Consider the following 22494-nt stretch of genomic DNA (forward strand, 5'->3'; position numbering starts at 1 on the left):
TCTTTGTTTGACCAACGGCAGACAGGGGCGTATTCAGAAAACTGTTTTGAAAAGTTTATTTTTGCGACGCAAGGTGGGTTTCCATCCAACTATTTTTATGCGCATTTTTAATTTGCACATAAGAAGTCCTGAATGGAAACGCTTGATATGCGAATAAACGTTCTAAATGCGCTTAAACTTTATTGCACTAGGAGGAGGTGGATTTTCTAGAGTTTCGCATTAGTTAAAATGCACATTAAGGTGATGGAAACGGTTTATTCGCAAAATGATGACGAGTTTTGACCAGTCGTGCGTGTGTTGAGTGTGCGATGGCTTGTTGTGACTAACCCACCGAAAGGTCAGACTTTGGCACACAATGCTTTGAACATAGCGCTTGTCATTCGGAAGTGTTTAATCCACAGCTGGTTGATATGGATGGAAATGCGCAATAGTTCGTATTGTCTTAGGTCAAACTTTTAGAAATGCACATTTTGGATGGAAACCCAGCAACAGTATTTAGTAGACTTCAGTAATGGCTGTTGAAGAGGGGGCTTTGACATCATGGGTTAATATTGAATTAAAAAATAAATACAAATATAAACGTTTTTTTCAAACCATAAGAATAATTTTCAATCAATTTCATGCATCCCTGGTGAACAGAAGCATCAATTTCTTTCAAAAATAAAAACGTCTTCGTGATTTCAAACTTTTGAACAGTAGAGTGTGCATATATACATATATATATATATATATATATATATAGTGTGTATATATAATTAGGTCGAATTTGAACATGGGACACCCTTGCACACTTGAATAGCACGTGCTAATAGACTAACATGTTTTTATAGTAAAAAGGACTTAAATATTGATCTGTTTTTCACCCACACCTATCATATCACTTCTGAAGACATGGATTAAACCACTGGAGTTGTATGGGTTACTTTTATGCTGCATTTATGTGCTTTCTGGAGCTTCAAAGTTCTGGTCACCATTCACTTGCACTTGCAAAATAGCCTTTTTCATGAAAAATTAAGGTTGCTTCACAAGTTTCTCCATTTTTCTTTTAGAGACCATCAAGATATCATTCATAATATGTTACTTTCAGATAGTCATTAGTTTCTGAAAAAAAATGCATTTCAACTTTATTTTTGAAAATGGATCAGCATGTCAGGATCTTATGTTTTTCCTATATCCATCCTCTGTTCAAGGAATTACTCCACTTTAGAAAACTCAGACGATCAAATCAATTTGCTACATGTCAAGTTAATTTACAGTGACTGGCATATTGAACATATTGAATCCAGCCTATTTCACCAGATGTTTCACTTGACTTTAGCCTGTATAAAGCTGACTTTTTAGGAATCAAAAAGATGCAACAATCAAGGCTGTTTGAAAAACATTTAGTAAATTATTTGAAGATACAGCAACAGCAAAATTTAAAATAAAAAATCTTCAGTTTTGTACACTATTATATTATTATTTGTGTTCTGCAGAAGAAAGAAAGTCATACACATCTGGGACGGCATGAGGGTGAGTAAATGATGAGAGAATTTACATTTTTGGGTGAACTATCCCTTTAAATGCATATTCCAGGTTAAGCTCAATACAAGTTCAGCTCAATCGACAGCATTTGTGGCATAATGTTGATTACCATAAAAATTAATTTCGACTCGTCCCTCCTTTTCTTTAAAATCACAAAACTATGTTCCAGTGAGACACTTACAATGGAAGTCAATGGGGCCAATTTTTGGAGGGTTTAAAAGCTTATAATTTTATAAAAGCACTTACATTAATTCTTCTGTTAAAGCTCATGTGTTATTTGAGCTGTAAAGTTGTTTAAATTGACATTTTTAGAATTTCAGGGGTTGCTGACATTATATCGTCATAGCAACGAAGTTGTAAAATTGTCTATAACTTTCCACAGATGTGGTTAGTAAGTGATTTTATGACAGTAAAATAATTGTTAACACACATATTGTTTATGTCTTGTGTCTATACTTTTGAAACAGTGAGTATTTTAATGTTTACAGACTGACCCCCATTGACTTCCATTGTAAGTGTCTCACTGGAACACACATTTGTGCTTTTTTAAGAAAAGGACGGATGAGTCAAAATACATTTTTGTGGTAATCAATATTATGCCACAAATGCTGTCGATTGAGCTTAACCCGGAATATTCCTTTAATGACTATTGTGTTGCTATTTAAAGAATATAATTTTGTCGGTAGGTGTTTAAAATGCTTGAAGGGATTACTTAAACTAATCTTGACCTTTCTTAGATATTGTCTGAATCCCAGCTCATTTCCATAATGGTGCCTCACTAGTGAATGATGGCATTTGGTATTTATTTCTCTCTTTCAACAGCATTTGATCACAAAGCAAACTCGATCTAAAACATAAGATGATCCAAATTAATGTCCCGTCCCCTTGTTATAAAACGTTGGATTTGCATTTGTAATATCAGACATTCTTATGCATCACATCACTCATCCATTTGCAAAATAGTAATTTAAATAGCAAATTACTCAGCAAAATATTCAATCATTCGCATAACGTTTCCAAATTATAAAACAATACACACAATTGCCCACTTAAGAAACATTTTTAAAACAATAATAATAATAATAAAAAAACCTTTCAACAAGTATAATCACACACACACAAAAAAAATGTAAGCATAGTGCTGAATTGTACAAAAAAACTTCCAGGAATGTTGTATTTATGTGCTCAAATCCATGAAAGGAATGACTGCATAAAGAGAGCTTATACATGGGAATGTAGCTCGTGTGTGTTTCTTACAGCATATTGATATGAGGCCGTAAGATGGGTTCATATGTGAATGAGAGTGAGGCAGACAAGGCTTTTGGTGGTGTGATGTAGGCCAGTCTCTCTCAAAGAGTGCTTTGTGAGTTTCTCACATTTTTGATCTCCAGTTCCAGCTGTTTTATCCGCACATCCTTCTGGTTAAGCAGCTCCCTCAACTTGCGGATCTCTTCCTGCTGCTTATAAAATACTTGCCGTAGCTATATGCACAAAACACACAAGTAAACATGAGGCCATAATATTCAAGGAAAGAAATTCAACACTTGAAGCTGTACCTAATGTTAAGCAATAGAGCCTTGGAAGGAAGCTCTCAAAGAACATTTAGGCTAAATTCTAAAAACCTCCGGTCACTGCTAAACTGCTTATATGTCACATACCTCGTTCTCTGTTTTGGGCGGCGAGCTCTGCCCATTGCTGACACGGGTTGTAGAGCTGCTGTTTTCATCTGTGGATGGGAGAAGCAAGGTGGTGTAGGATTCTTTGCGCTTGTTCCCTTCTTTGGCATCCAGCCGTTCCTGAATTAGCAACCCTGGCCGACTCCGAGAATGGTGTGTGTCCGAGTCAGTTGAGCCTTTTCCCAAGCCCAACTCCACATATGAGTCCAGTTCACTTCCAGGCCTTAGAGACATCATCACTGGACCTTCAGAGCAAAAGAAAATCTCAGCCTTACTCTAAACACCACATGATCACCCATGGACCGTCTGGTGCGTATTGCAAAAATGGCGAGAATTGTCTGAAATGGACAGATTTCCAGTGTACCAAGCTTCTATGTGATGTCCAGGTGTGAGGGTGCACAAGACATAAACAATATGTGTGTTAACATGATTTTACTGTGATAAAATCACTTACTAACCACATCTGTGGAAAGATATAGACAATTTTACAACTTCGTTGCTATGACGATTTAATGTCAGCAAACCCCTGAAATTCTAAAAATGACAATTTAAACAACTTTACAGCTCAAATAACACATGAGCTTTAACAGAAGAATTATTGTAAGTGCTTTTATAAAATTATAAGCTTTTAAACCCTCCAAAAATTGACCCCATTGACTTCCATTGTAAGTGTCTCACTGGAACATAGTTTTGTGCTTTTTTGTTTAAAGAAACATATTATTATTATTATTATTTTTTTTTTTGTGGTAATCAACATTATGCCACAAATTCTGTCAACTGAACTTAACTCGTATTAAACCCAGAATATTCCTTTAAGACAAACATTAAAGGCACCATGCATGGCACCTGGGCACTGCCAGAAGGGGAAACAGAAAGTCAAAGTAACATCATTCTAAACACAATGAATAGTTTTTGGTCTATTCTTCATTTCTAATTTTTTAGTGAATGGACCTTATTCAGAGTAGCACCACCTTTAATTTTCTCCTCAACGGCTTATGTTGTTTTTCTCATGCACAAAGAACTGAAAAAATAAATAAAACATATTTCCAAAAAAGGTCAGTAGATAAAATGTTTTATACAGTGAGCTTTATACAGTGCATGCCACTGAAGAGATAGTAAGTCTATCCCTCACAGCCTCATTTTCATTCCCATCAAAATAAGACGCTACTGTGTGCATCAGGTCTATAATGACTTAAATGAGTCTTTTCATTACACTGAGCTTATAATATTGCTTCAGAAGACTTGAAATCTTATGACACCACGGAGACTCACAGCATGTGGAGGCTCATGCTACTCTCCACGATCCACGCACAACTTACCACACGCCCCATTGAGAGCGAGAACCACTAATCACGACCACGAGGAGGTTACCCCATGTGACTCTTACCCTCCCTAGCAACCGGGCCAATTTGGTTGCTTAGGAGACTTGACTGGAGTCACTCAGCACGCTCTGGATTCGAACTCGCGACTCCAGGGGTGATAGTCAGCGTCAATACTCGCTGAGCTACACAGACCCCCACAAGGAGGGCCCCTATAACAATCTAATTGAGCTATAACAGCTGCCTGAGTCTTACTCACAGCTTTTAGTATATTTAAAAATAAAAATAAGGTGGCTTGGGGGCCCTAAGCGGCTGCTACCGCTCATAGCTAGAAACGGCCCAGAAACACGCATGGAAACCTGCATTCTGTTTCTTTCCTTGCGCTGCGTCTAGCTTGTTTTTATCGTATGTGTCACAAAGACGTTCTGAAAGAGATCTGTCTGCAAAGAGGACTTCATGTGACTGTAACATTGTTACACATGATTCCAGAACGTTCTGCACCAAGCAAAGTTCCGACACTTGATAAACGGTAAGCAATGATGTTTTCCCTTCTGCTCTGCTCTGTGTACGTTTAGTGTTACAATTCTGTTTCGAATGTTGCCCATGATGCTTACATCAAATACAGGCTTTTGCAACAATACTTGCTTGGAGAAAAAAATTAAAAAGAGAGTGAGCGATTTTGGTTTGGTCTTAAAATCTGTGTACCATTCCGGTCAAGTCACATGGTCTTGGGTAAGGGTTGGGTTTCATTTTATGATATGATATTGTTATGGCGCTTTATTTCCTATTTGGAGCTTCTCAGTAAAAATCAATGTCCACTTTTATTTAAAATGAAATCAACAACTTGGACATTCTACAAAATAGCTCATTTTGTGTTCTGCAGAAGAAAGAAAGTCATACAGCTTTAGAACAACATGAAGGCGAGTAAATGATGACAGAATTTATGGGTGAACTTTTCCTTTAAGAGGCTCAAACCTTTGTCTAGACCCCTGATCCACTCATCCGCTGTCATGGCAGGCTGGTTTCCGGCTGTCATGGGGTAAATGTCCTCTTGATAGGACTCTGACTGCAGAACAAGAAAACATGCCAAATTGTTTGGGATCCAACCTAGTCTCATAGAATGAACGTTACTATAACTACATGAGTTTTACACTGAATGCCGCTTTCTATGTTTCGCTGCAGTTTCCTGGTGAAATGAACACTAGAGGCGCTACAACAACGTGCGTATTACTCACTTTCACACAAATCACGAGTACAATGGCGGATTATGACTTTATAAACACTTATTTTTCACTCTATTACTCACACACTGCTGTTATGATATCAACATTTTTTCTCAAACGCATCATTTGAAAAAACGACACATTTTCACGCTTGTATTACAGACTAACCTACATTTACACACTTATACCAATGTTATTAGCATCCGTAGTAGCTCACCTGATAGTGTTGGACTTCGAACTCGGAAGACTGCGGTGCAAGCCCAGCCAAGCTCACAAGCTGACACATGAGACGAAAGTGTCATAGAAGCCAAACAAAATGATGTGGTTACTTCAGAAAATGTGCTTTTCATGTCGCATTTGCTTTTAAAACACTATCGGTTAGGTTTAAGTGTATGGGTAAGGATGTCTGTTTTGTTCACCTCTCATTTGCTTTTAGGACACTATTGGTTAGGTATAGGCAAAGTCTTTCTAGCAAGTCTTTTGTTCACTGTCGGTCATCTCTGGAACACTCTCGGGAGGTTATTTCCAGTCATGCAAGTGCAGCTCCTATTTACTTGAATGGGGGAGACACCGAAATCTCAATAACGGTTGGTCAAGATTACGACCAAAGAACATATTTCAAATCAGCAATAAAATTTGATAATATTGGAATCATAAATTGTGCTTCTTTACCTTATTTTACGCTAAAACGCGCAATTTTCTGGAGTTGATTGACAGGTGATGTCTGTATCTAAATGGTGATTGGCTCTTTTAACAGTAAGGCGGGACTTCCTTTCTACCTCCGTGACCGTTGGGTACTAGAGCTTCTTGATAGGGTGTTCCAATTTCTCACATTCATTTAAAGAGAAGTGGCCCATCTCTGCTAAACAGTCTCTATTTTAGGCTAAAGTTTTAGATTAGGGAGGCATGTTTTACTCATTAAAATGAATGCATCTAAAATCCACATTAAAACCTCATCTAATTAAGACAACATTTAATTCGCTTTTGGCGCCCCTTGGTGGACATTTCACTGGGAAACTGAAGTGAAACGTGTAATGAAGCACTTAAATTTGTTTAGCAAAAAAGATGCCACGGTCACATAATGTTCATGAGACCAGGCTGCTGGGTTACTATCACGAGGGGCAGCAAGGGTTGCCACCCTCTCTAGAGTTGTTGACAGGGCGGGGGGTGCGGGGTGATGGCTAACGTTTTCAGACGGTCCCTTACCACACCCTCCACAGTTTTGCACAATGTCTGCACTTTTCAGACGGTCCCTTACCCACCGTAGGCTAAATGTACAAAGAGTATCAAGATTAATTCAATGATCTTGAACGATTTTGCAACGACCAGCCCATATGGAACAAATCATGTCTCGTATTGATTAGATACGGGATGCATCATTACATCTTTAAATACGGGAACGATCCCGTATTTTACGGGACGGGTGGCAACTCTAGGGACAGCACAACTGAAATCTATGAAATTCTAGTTCTACTTTCTTTCTCTTTAAACAATGGCAAATCCATGTTAATAAAAATTCTGTATTTGAATGTATGTTTGAATGGGATTATACCCTTCGTGGAACAATCATGGATAGAGGTTCTATGAGACTTTTGATTGTCACAAGCTTGTAGAATCTGAACACTTCACAGGAACACACATCAAGCCCTCGCTTTGGCATGACACCTAAAAGAGAACGTAAAAACAGACACTCAGATCACAAAATCACAGCCAACCTACAAGTAAAACCGGTGAAGGTGCATATTGCTTTTGGAGGGATTCGTAACCACCATTAGTGTGACAATTACAGCTAAAATATAGTACAGCTTCCCCTGAAACCTAAAGCATTTGAAGTATTTACTCACCCAACCTGAATCGTTAAAATTAACAAAATGACAACAAAACAAAAAAAACACAGTAAGGATGAACCAGCTTTACAACAATATTTGCTATTCAAATGATGTTGTAGAAGTCAGTTTGTACTGCTGGTTTGGCTTCTTGTGCAGCATGGAAAGACATTTATGATGAATTGTTGTTATGAGTAAGTTGGTGTGTTTATATGTGTATGTGTGCACATGCATGCATGGATCATACTCACCCATTCCCTTTTGTGGAAGAAGAGACCGGTATTCTGTCAGATAGTGCACATATGGCTTCTCTGGGCTGATTTCATAATATCTGATATTACCATCACCCTAAAGATTAAGGGAGAGTTGCATCATCCGTTAATAACTATCAATGCAGTACTAAAAACACTTGTAATCTGGTAATCAGGGTTATATGTGCTCACTTTTCCAGCTATGTAAAGCATGTGCGTGTCAGGGTCATAGAAAGGGAAGAGAACACCAGAGGAGCCATCCAAGTCCTCTGAATAGGACGGCTGAGAGAGGTCCTCCTGCAGCACACACAAACACACATGAATACACCATATAAACTCAAAACATCTATCAAACCTGTTTCATTGAACCAAAGCTCTGAATCACATATATTCCATAATTCAACCCCATAATAGGCTCATCGCTATGGAAGAGAGAGAGACCAATATGCAGAGTAATAATCATTACAAATAACTGCATACTATTTAAAACCGTATCATGATTAGCTCATTTCTTGTTCGGTCTCTCAAAGCTGTCAGATTGAGGACGGGCCTGAACGTGAATTAGTGCTGGGTATTGATGAAGATTTCTCGATTCTGATCCACAAGCTCTCGGTTTGATTTGATTTGACATCGATTTATAAGGCTGTATTTCAATGTCCATTTTGCTTACATATGAAAGAAGTTCTCTCTCAGCTAATGCTCTTAATTATAAAGGGAACTTCTATCCTTCTAGGTACAATTCGAAAATGTACATTTTGCAAACTATATATTTACATTCGTTTTTCATTCATTTAGGTGTTGAAAAATGTTCAAATTCAGTGTATTCCATCAATAAATGTCTTGGAATTGCATATGCTGTATTATACTGGATATATAAGTTTTGTTACATGTTATCGTTTACATGCATAATTTGTACTATTTACAAGTATTTACATTGTTATGTAGAACACGTACTAAATCTGTACTGTCTTTTCAAGACTACCGGCATCAGTCAATGAGCTCATATTAACAAGAGAGGACGTGCACTTAATTTTGCACAACCATGCTGTGTGATTAGATTGAAATGTTTTTTGTTTGTTTGTTTTTTTGTTGTTGTTTGTCAACAACTGACTGTAAAGAACAGAAAGGATATTAACCTGCATACCTCGAGTCTTTAGTGACCTGGGAGCTCATTCCACCCCTGTACCTCATCCATTTTTTGGAGGACTCTTTAGTATTCCTCAAAAATGCCAAAATTGCAAAATATATATATAAATATATTTTATAATGGCTAAAGTACCAAACGTGTTTAGGGTCATTGGAGACCCTAAGTATGTAATAGTGTCTTTTTTTTTTTTTTTCTTAAATTATATTTTTATGATTATTTCATATCTATATAAGTTTACTATCACAGGATATTTATTTAGTTGTTTATTACAAGAAAAATGAGTTCTATATTCACACTAATGACTATTATATCACGTTGATTTTCTGAGTGACAGGTGGTGAATTATGAGTTTTCCATATGCGTGTACACTTACATATTATACATGCTATTTCTTACTCAAGTTACCGCTGATGTTTCAATGATTGATTTACATTTGACATTGTTATTTGATGAAGAAGCAACATTGAAGTAAACTATAGCAAGTGTAACACATGAACAGTAGGATATGACTATTGTCATACTGAAATGATGTTAATCGTGCATCTATTTAGATTCAATAAGTGCCTGATAATATACACACAGTATGTGTAGCTTATGTGTATTATGTGTGTTATGTGGAGCTCAATATGTGTTTGACCGTCAGTTGCGTCTCATTAAATTTCACTGTGAAATTAATGAATCCTGTTCTAGATTTTTTTGCATCATCTCCTTGATATATGAAAAATAAAATCATCGAAATATGTCAGAATAAATTCTATTCTATTATTTTCTAATTGTCTTGAAAATGTTTTGAAAATGTGACACTATCTGGGCATTGTGTAGATCCATTAGTGACAGATATACATGCCGGGTCACTAAAGACCAGAGTATATAATAATGTTTGATGAAATTCCCATGCATTTAAGAGAGACATTATTCCATGACAAATGGATTGTGTAGATCTCGTCTTTGGACACATATTTTATATACCAGTAGCCAAGCATAACTCAGGACAAAAATGTTCCCAAGAGTGACAAAAATGCCCCAGATATTAAAAATGAGGGGGCATAGAGAACACCTTTGTTTTTATCTATTATTTGACATTAATGTATTTCATTCTATTCTATTCTAGGCTTATCTAATCTAATTATGGCTCTACAGACACAAAAGTATAATAGTATAATCTGTATCTGTCAGATATCTGTTTTCGGTTTTCAGATGTGAGTGTTGGGTATGTGCAGATAAGATGAAGTGTTTTTTTGATGAAAGCACTAAAATCAGCTTTGAAGACACTCAATGTGAATAAACTCCAAAACTTGAAACTGTGATTACATCAACATTTACAGTAGAAATCTGTACAATCTTACATAGAGACCTGACAAATATTTCAAACGTATTCTAGCAGAGCATTTTGGGGTTATTGTCTGCATTATTTTTAGTTATTTTTGTATTTGATGTTGATTTGATTTTATAGGAAACAACCTTAATTGTTCAAATTGAAAATGTATTTCAGTTAAAAGATTCATTCGAAAAATTTGACATCAATTCCTGTTTTTAGATGTTTGGAAAAATATGCACCCATACAGGTATAAAATGCCCCTGAAAATAAATCACTTCAATGGGGATTATATCACTATTTATTTTTTTTCTCCCCAATTTGGAATGCCCAATTCCCAATGCGCTCTAAGTCCTCGTGGTGGCGTAGTGACTTGCCTCAATCCGGGAGGCGGAGGACGAATCTCAGTTGCCTCCACGTCTGAGACCGTCAATCCGCACATCTTATCACGTGGCTTGTTGAGCGCGTTACCACGGAGACGTAGCACGTGTGGAGGCTTCACGCTATTCTCTGCGGCATCCACGAACAACACACCACACGCCCCACCAAGAGCGAGAACCATATTATAGCGACCACGAGGAGGTTACCCCATGTGACTCTACCCTCCCTAGCAACCGGGCCAATTTGGTTGCTTAGGAGACCTGGCTGGAGTCACTCAGCACTCCCTGGATTCAAACTCACAACTCCAGGTGTGATAGTCAGCGTCAATACTCGCTGAGATACCTAGACCCCCAAAAAGTTCATTTCTTAAAGAGCCCTTACCTGATCCCAAAGTGCAATCTGACGATGGTTCCAGCGTGAATTTCCTGTGGAGAGGAGCATTTTCAGGTTTCCCAGAAATAGCACTTTAATGCCTTTGTGTGTTCTGCTGTTAGTCTCCTGAAACGACACAGCACACTTGAATGAGACTTACAAATATATTCACATTTTGTCTTTCTCTCACTCACTCATAAAACAAATAAAACCTGAAGACCAACTGAACACCTTCCCAAAACTGTGTTTTTAGCACAATTTAATCATCTAAGCACTCAAATCAATCAAAAACATCTCTAAAGGAATGTAATAACTATTGAATTGTGGCCTCAAGTTAGTGATGGGGTAGTTAGAACAACGAGTGTCTCTGAACTGGTCACATGACAGTGTGAATGTAAGACTCTTACTGCTGCTGACCTCTGCGTAACACACATCAGGTGTTTCAGTGCTAGTTTTAGATGTGTGCTGTCAGAGGAGCAGACAAGGGGAATTGCATTTCTGTGCAAGCACACAAACTTCACACGCAAATGGTGTCCGTATCCCAACTCATAATTAAAATTAAACAAAGAAAGAATAAGTTGTTCTGTGGAAATGATTGGTTCCACCTTTTATTGTACGAGATTCAAAAACAGCATGCCAAACTGTTCATCCACAGATGAGAACAGAGAGGTGGAAACACACACCTGTAAAAGGATTCCAGTACGTGGGTCAATTACTCTGATTTTCTTGTCTTTGCAACTGGTGGCGAGTCTGCTGCCATCTGTGTTAAAGGACATGGACAGAACTACGTCTGAGTGCACACTGATGGACCGCACAGGGTTCTTAATCACCTGCTCAGGAACATCCAGGTTCCACACCATAACCTATACAAGAACATACACATGAACACACTCAAGGTACTGCATCCAGTTGCAACAAACCCCTCAAAGCAATGAAAATTCTCTCATCATTTACTCACCCTCATGCCATCCCAGGTGTGTATGACTTTCTTTCTTCTGCAGAACACAAATGAAGATTTTTAGAAGAATATTTCAGCTCTGTAGGTCCATACAATGCAAGTGAATGGTGACCAGAACTTTGAAGCTCCAAAAAGCACATAAAGGCAGCATAAAAGTAACCCATAAGACTCCAGTGGTTTAATCCATGTCTTCTGAAGTTGACTTTGGTTTTGGGTGAGAACAGATTGAAATATAACTTCTTTTTATCGTAAAAATCCTTGAAATCAGTAGTCTCCTTGGCGATTGGGATTTGAAGATTGATTACACTTTCTAGCGCCATCTAGGAAGTGTAATCGAGCTTGAAATCATAATTGTATCTATAGACTGCAATGGCAAGATATATAGTGAAAAATGAGTTACATTTTTATTCTCTTCTCACCTAAAACCGACTGAATCACTTCTGAAGACATGGATTAAACCACTGGAGTCTTATAGGTTAATTTTATGTGCTTTTTGGAGCTTCAAAGTTCTGGTCACCATTCACTTGCATTGTATGGACCTACATAGCTGAAATATTCTTCTAAAAATCTTCATTTGTGTTCTGCAGAAGAAAGCAAGTCACAAGTTTGGAACGAAATGAGGGTGAGGAAATGATGACAGAATTTTCATTTTTGGGTGAACTATCCCTTTAAGAAACCCCTTCATAGTAATTCTAAAGGTATTACTGCTTAACTTCAGGGGATTTAAGTCATCTCCAATTCATGAAGCATCACCACCACAAATGTCACATTTCAATTTCATTCCTATTAAGCATGAAACTACCCAAAATGTTCAGAAAAGTTAAAGAAAACTACTGTTTGTTAGTCAGTGGGAAACCAGTGTTTATTCACACTACTTTTGGGGAAGAGGGATTTTCTCCTGTTAATAGTCCTGCAGTTACTTGTAAGGAACATTGAAAGGAATTTACACCTCTGCCCATGTTTACTGCCCCAGGGACAATGAAAAAGCAACGTGTGACACGTCAACACTTAAAAATCTCTTTGACACAGTGTGTATAGTTGAAGTACCTGGTAGTCATATCCGGTACTGAAAATGATGCTGCTGGCAGTGGGATGCCACTCGATGAGACCGACACGTCGTGAATGACCCTGCAGTTCCTTCCAAGGCACTGTGATATTCTTCATAACACCATGTTCAGGAATGTTCCAGATCTTTACCTGAACAATAAATGTGCACAAACAATAGTCTGTATACAATAAAGTTTTCTGAATTCAGCAAAAAATCTAGAGTTGCTGCAAAATTCCCACTTATTTTCACATGCAAATGAGCGTCCGATTCGCCGAAATTGTTTGCCAGAATTTTCACCGGTAGTGATGAACCTGCAACAAACCTTTAGCAACAATGAAGAGTTTGACACAAAGCTCATATGCATATGAAAACTAATGAGTGGTGAATATGTGGTTTGTGGCAACTCTAGATTTTTTTGTAAGGTGCAGATCAGATCAGATCAGTTTTAGTGAGTAAAACATAAATGGACAGCAGTCTAAATTTGAAGTGTATACAACATACTGTATGTTCACACTTACTGTGGCGTCCTCTGAACAGGATGCAATGCAGAAGTCATTAAAGGGATTCCATTTGATGTCAAGCACATTGCCTCTGTGACCCGAAACCTTTGGATGATGAGGATCGACCTTGCCAGTCTGAAACACAAAGAAAAATGCATATCTACAGCTGCACATCAAAACACAGCAACACCACTCTGAAAATATCAGAACAACTTTCTGCCTAAGTGCCGTTCTAATTAAGTGCTCGAGTTAAAGGGATAGTTCACCCAAAAATGAAAATTCTCTCATCATTTACTCACCCTCATGCCATCCCAGATGTGTATGACTTTCTTTCTTCTGCAGAACACAAATGAAGATTTTTAGAAGAATATTTCAGCTCTGTAGCTCCATACAATGCAAAAGTAAATGGTGACCAGAACTTTGAAGCTCCAAAACATAAAAGTACTCCATACAACTCCAGTGGTTTAATCCATGTCTTCAGAAGTGATATGATAGGTGTGAATGAGAAACAGATAAATATTTAAGTCATTTTTTATTATAAATCTCCCCCTTAGACCAGCCCTGACCAGTAGGTGGCGATATGCATGAAGAATGCAAATTGCCAAAAAACAAAAGAAAAAGAATGTGAAAGTGAAAGTGGAGATTTACAGTAGAAAAGAAGGGAATAGCGATCTGTTTCTCAGCCACACCTATCATATCACTTCTGAAGACATGGATTAAACCACTGGAGTCTTATGGATTACTTTTATGTTTCCTTTATGTGCATTTTGGACCTTTAAAGTCCTGGTCACCATTCACTTGCATTGTATGAACCTACAGAGCTGAAATATTCTTCTATAAATCTTCATTTGTGTTCTGCAGAAGAAAGAAAGTCTTACACATCTGGGATGGCATGAGGGTGAGTAAATGATGAGAGAATTTACATTTTTGGGTGCACTGTCCCTTTATAGGAGAAATCAATTTTATGTCAAAACCAAGAAAGTCATCATTTAAATGCAGGTAAAGAAAGAAAGTCCTTACAATCTGTTCCACATAAAGAACATTTCTGGCCTAAAACATTTAAATTGAAAAGGGTAATACTTATATTTGTTTTCAGAGAATGTATCTTAAGTATAAGTGTTTTCTTCCATTTGATTTTTTTTTTTCCACTGTAAATTTAGCTTGAAACAAGTAAAAACAAAGACAAAATACACTTACAAGAAGCATTCTCTGAAAACAAGTCCAAATAATATTATATGCAGTTTTGCTTCTCAAGCAAATTGATCTTGTTTTAAAGATCTTTGGATATTTTGCAAAACTAGTCATACAGTAGATACTGATTAAAAAGTAGGATTGCAGTATTTTTGCAGTGGGGAACAAACAAAAACTAGGTCTTATCCAAGTAATCTTTACAAGTTTAGGCAAAAATCGTAGCATACCAAATGTGTCTGCACAAGACAGCAGAAGCAAGTCCAAGCAAGAAGAACATCCTTCAGTAGGCAAAAATACAATTACGTAACATGAATTACTCAGTTAACAAGTGACGAGACTTTATCATTCCTAATATCTAGACTGGCAACTGTGAGCATTACTTCTTGGGCAAAGGACTGCTCTAAAATGTTGAAATGATGTGTCTTGAGATTGAAGTTAACTCATACTTGAAATGTGATGCATAGTCAGGCCACTATGTTCTGTTTGTTACCAAACCACATTTTTCACTGAAGTCAACATCAAGCGGTTTCTAAATTTTTAAGTCAACCTCTAATGGTTGGGGGAAGTGGGGAGGTTGACAGATGAAACAGACAGAAGCCGCAAGCCTTTCATGTAACCTGTGTCATTCCTGAGACATGAGGTAATACCCGGGCCCTCATGGAAACACCGAACACACAGATTTAGATATATAAACATTTCAGCTTCAGCTACCAATAAAAGTTTAGTACTTAGGGATGTTAATAATTAATCGATGATTAAGTAATTGCCGTTATTAATTTGATCGATTAAGCTTATAGATTGTCACTTAATACATTTCAGCACAAATGCGTCCTGTAATCATGCCAGCAGACGTTGAAAAGACTGTACAGTCATCCGCTGCTTACGTGCTCTGTTGTACACAACTCAGTTTAGTCCTTCTTCACGCTAGTGCCATCTAACGTGAATGAAAACGAGGCTGTGAGGGATTGACTTACAGTCTCTTCGATGGGCTGTGCTGCAGTTTAAAGTGATAAAACATTGATAAAATATCTGTTCAAGAACATTCAGTAGACAAAGAACTCCAGACAACATGAGCTGTGGAACATCAGATGTGATCTTGGAGCTTTAAACAGCTTTATACCGTTCGTGCAACTGAAGAGACTGTAAGTCAAAGATGGCACTAGCGTGAAGAAGGACTATAAGAAACAGATGCGCATCCTTCACTTCCTTTCTTGTAAAGATGAAGCAGCCTCGATGTAATCAATCATGGAGCGTTTCTCTATAGCTGAACATCATGTTTTCTGCATACACTGTGATAGTGTTTAAAGTACAACATGAAAACAAGCTTGATCCGCCGGTCTCCTTTTTCCATCCCAACCTACAATTATGTCAGTGATCGCCGTGAAAGCATGAAGACACATTCACCGGACATCTCAGCAGAGAAGCGGTATGTTATGTACTGTTTACGCATCATGTCATGATTTGACTTAATATCAATAATAAAAAATTATAATAAGTCTGAAATATCGCATGATCCCCAACGTGAAGATTTAATAAATTCAAATATGTATCTTCTATACAAGTTATTATTAACTGTAATTAACCAATTCACAAATTCAAACTAAACATAAGAAATACGAATATTTTAAGAAGCAAATGCCAATACTTGCATTTCTTAAGTGTATTAATTTAAATCAGACCTGTATGTAAACAGTAGCCTATATGCATATATTATTTGGAGTCCTATATTTTGAAGTATTAAAGTTAACGATTAAACTATTAATCGATTGTTTTTTATTTATTTATTTATTTTTATCCCAATTTGGAATGCCCAATTCCCACTACTTAGTAGGTCCTCGTGGTGGTGCGGTTACTCACCTCAATCCGGGTGGTGGAGGACAAGTCTCAGTTGCCTCCGCTTCTGAGACCGTCAATCCACGCATCTTATCACGTGACTCGTTGTGCATGACACCGCGGAGACTCACAGCATGTGGAGGCTCATGCTACTCTCCACGATCCACGCACAACTTACCACACGCCCCATTGAGAGCGAGAACCACTAATCATGACCACGAGGAGGTTACCCCATGTGACTCTAGCCTCCCTAGCAACCGGGCCAATTTGGTTGCTTAGGAGACCTGACTGGAGTCACTCGGCACACCCTGGATTCAAACTCACGACTCCAGGGGTGATAGTCAGCATCAATACTCGCTGAGCTACACAGGCCCCCCATGATTAATTGATTGTTAATTTCCATGACAACCAGTTATGAAAATGCCTGAAAATTGACATCTTAGCTCTGTTTAACACATTAGACTATGGGTAACACTTTACAATAAGGTTCCATTCGTTAACATTAGTTAATGCATTAGGGATCACGAACAGACAATGAACAATATACTGTATTTTTTAAAGCATTTAGTTAACATTGTTAGTTCATAGTGCATTAATTAATGCTAACAAATACAACTTTTGATTTTAAAAATGTGTTGGTATATGTTGAAATTAACATTAAGATTAATAAATGATGTGAAAGTATTGTTGACTGTTAGTTCATGTTAACTAATGATGTTAACTAATGTAAACAAATGCAACCTTATTGTAAAGTGTTAGCAGACTATATTACCATAAATCCCACAGATTGCAAATTCAGAAGAGTCTTCAGATTCAGTCTGGACCTTGTAATACCCCACTGAACACGAAAGAGTCAAAAGACCAATAAAATAACACAAGGGTTTACGTGTGTGTCACTTGTGTGAGCGTGTGTGAAAGACAGAGACAGTGTGTGAAATATTTGGTTGCCATGAAGAAAGAAAGAGAGAATACACTAAATAAAGTAGACTGAAAGACTCCCATAGGGGAACTAATAAAATATACTGAAATAGAGATAAACTAATGCATCATAGCAAGAATACACACAGAAACAACACGAAGCACTAAACAAACCATAAAGTAGATTTTAAAGGTCAACTGAAGCAGTATTTCAAAGCCCACTCAAACATAGACAGAGATAGACAATGCTGCTGTTGTTTTTAAAATCCCATTCCACTACACAGCCCACTTATCAAAGAGCGTCATCAGTGCTAGCTAGTCACATAAGAAGGAGGGGCGTGTCACTTACATGATGGATGGACAGCACCAGGAAGGCTCCGCCCCCTGCACATTCTGTGATAACGGCGATAAAGCGAGGGTTGACTGCGCAGAGTTGGTTGTCGTGAACGCTCCGGGTGATTGGTACACCATCATAGCAGTTCTCCTTTGTGGCCGGCTTCCCAAACACGTGGCGGTACTTGGAACTACGGTACTGAGGACGCCATGTCATCTAGAGTGAAACAGAAACATCAACTAAATGACCTGGACACTCTAGATCAGTGTTTCTGAACTTTTGTCTTATATATCCTCACAGCCACATCAGCTGGGCGCAAGTACCCATTCACTGGCACCAAACCAGAAATGTGTTCCTTTTAATGATTATTCTTTTATTATACTGGATATCATTTAGCCTTATTATTTATATTATTAAAGTAGCCATTATTACAATAAAACAGTCAATCCAGTGGGAGTAGGGCAGACACACCATGTAGCTTCTTTTCCCTTTCATGGGACACCTGAGCTTTTTTCTGTCTTTGTGACGTTGTCTTGAAGTGAAGACGAGAGAAGTGCGAATAATTAAAGACAACAAGATCACACTGGAAGTCGCCACGTTGCTTCCGAATGTTCCAGTACCCTGACATCGGCCTAGTTATGCCGGGAGACTGACAAGTGGCATCTCCTATTAGACATTTTTTTGCATCTGTTCAATCATGTTTGCTTTCTCATGTGGCATGACTGGAAGCATGTTGCGTCAGGAGCATGGTAGACATGGGTTCTTGTCCCGTGTTGAAATCATGAAGTAATCGTGTTCGCATAATCAGTGTTGACTGCAATTCAGAGGTTTTGTTTTCCCTCTATGCTTACATTTTTATTCCACGGATGTTAGGTTTAGGGTTGGGGAGCAGAGTTAATAAAATATGCATTCCTCTTCACTGTACTGCATCCTTTACTGTTTACAGCTAAAAACAACTCGCTTAACAACTCGGCCGGAAACCGGAGTTCACACTCGCTGATTTGTTCTGAACACTTCTCGCTTCGACCACCGGGGGCAGTGCTTTGAAATCACATACTATCAGAGTACTATATTTGATGAAGAACGCACTTCTCGCCCCGTAAAACAGTACGTTCTTTAGGTATAAAGGTGAGTGGTATGAATACGTTCCGGACATACTTCCTCTGGGAATGTGGGCATGTCCCGTGACAAAATTATATGACGTAGTAACAACTACCATGAAAATAATTTACTCTGGTTTTGTTAAACAAGCACCATTTACACACTTTCTTGGTATAAATAGCACGTACAGTCGAAAAGAGCCCCCTGACTCACGGTTCTCCACAGATTTTTTTTTCAATCCAGCATTTTGAACACAACGTCTCCTCAGGTCCCGTGGGGTTATGGGATAGTCAAGTGTCCAGTGTCGGAATAGTAGGCATTTCTCGCTTACTGTTATATCATAATTAGGCTTGGGATAATCAGAACATTTTCTTGATGATTACTGATATATATTGACATTTTCTCAGGTGTAAATAGAGCTTATCATTGCACAATAGTTTTTGTCTCTTATATTTCTCAACACAACTCTGGTAATATGTGCGTAGCAAGGTAACTTAAGGGGGGGTCACACAAGGGACGTGTCTGACAGATGACATGGCGTGTTCAAAATTTGAAACGATTACTTTCTATGAAGGTATTTACACCGCCGCTGCCTCTCAGCATCTTTTAGTGGCGCCCAGCTTTGATTACGAAGGCTGTTCGAAATTCTGCAGCACAACGGAGCGCAACTTGCATAGTTTTCCATTAAATTCGACCCAAATCGTTATCAAAAGATTATTTCCTCTAGCCATCACTGGATGATATATTGTGTATACGTATCTTTCATATAGCCTACACAATCAATTTTCAGTTACAAGTCTTTTTGAGGTTTGACAGCTTGAATGAAACCCATTCAATGCTACAGATAGAGAAATTCCATAATTAACGTCGCCATTTCTAATCGTTCAGTTTGCGCAGTTACACCAGTTTCATACATTAACCTGTAAACTCATCAATGTCACTTTGTTCAATCTTGAAGAAGTACAGAAACCTTCATAACACTTCTGTGTCTGGTGACTAGATTCACAACTTTGGACTGCCAGCTACACCGCATCAACGTATCAAAGATCAATGTATCGATATTTTATGACATTCTGAATACTGAGGATTCAGACATACTACTCCACTGGCATACTATGTAGTAGGGAAGTATGGATATTCGGACGCAGCGTGTGTTCAGCTGAAGAAACGTTCTGTTTCTGAATTCTCTGTGAGATCAGTCTGGTTGAAGAGCACTGCTGCAGAAATCTACCTAATCCAAACAAATGACTGAACCCAACTCCTACCGCAGAAATGTTATTTTCTTAAAGTCAAATCAAGTGTATTTGTCATTTGCACAGCTTACACAGGGTACAATGGACATTCAAATGCTTCTAAATGCTTAAAAAAAAAAGAAAAACGAAAGCATTAATGTGTTAACTAGAATAAAGAGATTACATAATTTCAATTATACCCTTGTATACATAATTACTGTTTTACAGGTTTAACGGTGACACTTTACAATAAGGTTGCATTTGTTAGCATTACTTAATGAATTACCTAACATGAACTAACAATGAACAACACCTTTTTTTCAGCATTTATCAATCTTGGTTTATATTAATTAATAGATGTATAGTTAATGTAAACTAACAAGGAACAACAACTCTTTACAGTGTTTAATAATGTTAATTTTTACAAAAGCATATAATAATAAATTTCTTAACATTAAAAAGGTGTTTAAGTTAACATTACTCAATGCAACTAACACGTAAAAAACACATGTATTTATGTGTATTGTTTAATGTTAATAATACATGACAAGAAAAGGTGAGCAGAGTTCTCCCGTGCAAAACTTATTTGACAATTTTCTCATTCGTGTGTGTTGCTGAAGATTTTAATTTTTTTATTACTTTTCTTCTGCACAGTGCAGAAAAGTGTTCTCAGAACTATATATGTGGTTTTGATAGTTTAATTCATGTGCTACCTTTGCAATGTAATGCTGATAAATGTCCTGAAAAATATTTGTAACGTGAGAATTGCTTTTCACTTTACAATAAAGTCTGTCAATACCCATAATTAATGCTTTATTTGTTGTTAAATAATGTTTGTAAAGAGCCTACAAACATTAGTAACACATTAGGTAATGTTGAAATATGTTACACTTTAAAATAAGGTTCATAAATTTGTACAGTAAATTCTTTATTATCATTACTGATCATTAATTAAGTCAACAAACATTAGTAACGCACCTTATAATACGGTTTACAAAACTCCATGATATACTGTATATAGATGTTTTTACTATTAATTAATTAAGTAAAATATCACAGGTGACAATTCTTTCGATATCATTCCAACTTTTCTCCTCCACGATGAATGCTATCATTTACACCTTTCAATGCTGAAAAATATGTTAGTAGTTTATACGCTATATATTATTATTATCCTTCATATAAATTAACATTATTAAACACTGTAAAGAGTTGTTGTTCCTTGTTAGTTCACATTAACTATACATCTATAAATTAACATTAACCAAGATTAATAAGTGCTGTAAATAATTGTTGTTCATTGTTAGTTCATGTTAACTAATGTAACCTTATTGTAAAGTGTCACCGGTTTAACTACGCAAAATCAAAATATTTCTAAGTTCCCCCGTAACCTGCTTAAAGGGATCATTAACCGAAAATTCTGCCATCATTTACTAATTTTCATGTTGTTCCAAACCTGTATGATTTTCTTTCTTTTGTGGAACACAAAATTAGATCTTTGGCAAAATGACTTATTAATTAATTAATAAATAATTAATGATTAATTAATGGTGAACAAGACTGAACTTTCTGCATAACATCTCCTTTTGTGTTCCACGTATGAACGTAAGTCATGTGGATTTTGAACAACATGAGGGTGAGTGAATACAGTAAATTAAAATGATTTTCATGTTTGGGAATCACTGCTCTAGATAAGGTCTCCATGATATTTTAGCATGGTCATTATGTGGTTGCAACTACAAATATTCTCTGCATTAATAAATATCGTTGACAATACATAAATGTATATAATAAATTTAAAGATAGATCTAGAAGCAGCTCCCATGAGGGCTGAAGGTTCCAGGTAGAAAGATGTGAACAAACAGACCTGTTTTACAAAAACAGCTGGAGTAGTCCAACCACTAGCCATTACAAAGCAGTTTAGAAATCCAGTATTTTCCACAGATTACTGTGTAGGCCTAGTTATCATCCACTTCTGCAGAAAACAATGAAGAAAAGCCCTACTGGCCAAGTTTTCTGACTCAAAGAGTTACTGAGAATTTCACAATCAAAATGCCTGTCAGAGGTGTATGCCTGTAACAGCCCTGATGACTATGGAGATGTGAATTGCGAAAACGATATGGCAGCTCTTGATAATGACGGATGAAGTTCTACCATACTAGAAAGAAAAGCAAAATCAAACTGCACTCTTGTCAAAAGAAAATCTGGTGTTGCAACTACTGTATTTACATATCTGAGTCTTGTGTTGCTTAATTCTGAGCGTGGTGGTCTAATCCTGCATGGGGGATAAAACTGAATTTTTGACAATTTTGTCATGTTTTTCAAAGAACTGCCTCACTAGAACT

The 22494-nt window shown here is 37.2% G+C and overlaps 1 protein-coding gene across 2 annotated transcripts in view; it reads right to left on the reverse strand.

The window, feature by feature from the left end:
* Window positions 1-1368: 1368 nt before the first annotated feature.
* coro2aa (coronin 2Aa) overlaps window positions 1369-22494 on the reverse strand; it is a 37309-nt gene continuing 16183 nt past the window's right edge. For both annotated transcript variants that reach the window (XM_051705041.1, XM_051705042.1), the window contains 11 exons: window positions 17832-18032; window positions 13559-13675; window positions 13040-13189; window positions 11718-11897; window positions 11044-11160; window positions 8012-8116; window positions 7820-7916; window positions 7295-7407; window positions 5495-5585; window positions 3183-3445; window positions 1369-3005 (listed from right to left, as the gene is read on the reverse strand). In XM_051705041.1, coding sequence (XP_051561001.1) covers window positions 2874-3005; window positions 3183-3445; window positions 5495-5585; window positions 7295-7407; window positions 7820-7916; window positions 8012-8116; window positions 11044-11160; window positions 11718-11897; window positions 13040-13189; window positions 13559-13675; window positions 17832-18032 — 1566 coding nt within the window. In that variant the 3' untranslated portion in view covers window positions 1369-2873. The remainder of the gene's footprint in view (window positions 3006-3182; window positions 3446-5494; window positions 5586-7294; window positions 7408-7819; window positions 7917-8011; window positions 8117-11043; window positions 11161-11717; window positions 11898-13039; window positions 13190-13558; window positions 13676-17831; window positions 18033-22494) is intronic.

Source organism: Myxocyprinus asiaticus, chromosome 8 (genome assembly GCF_019703515.2).
Source record: "Myxocyprinus asiaticus isolate MX2 ecotype Aquarium Trade chromosome 8, UBuf_Myxa_2, whole genome shotgun sequence".
Taxonomy (NCBI): domain Eukaryota; kingdom Metazoa; phylum Chordata; class Actinopteri; order Cypriniformes; family Catostomidae; genus Myxocyprinus; species Myxocyprinus asiaticus.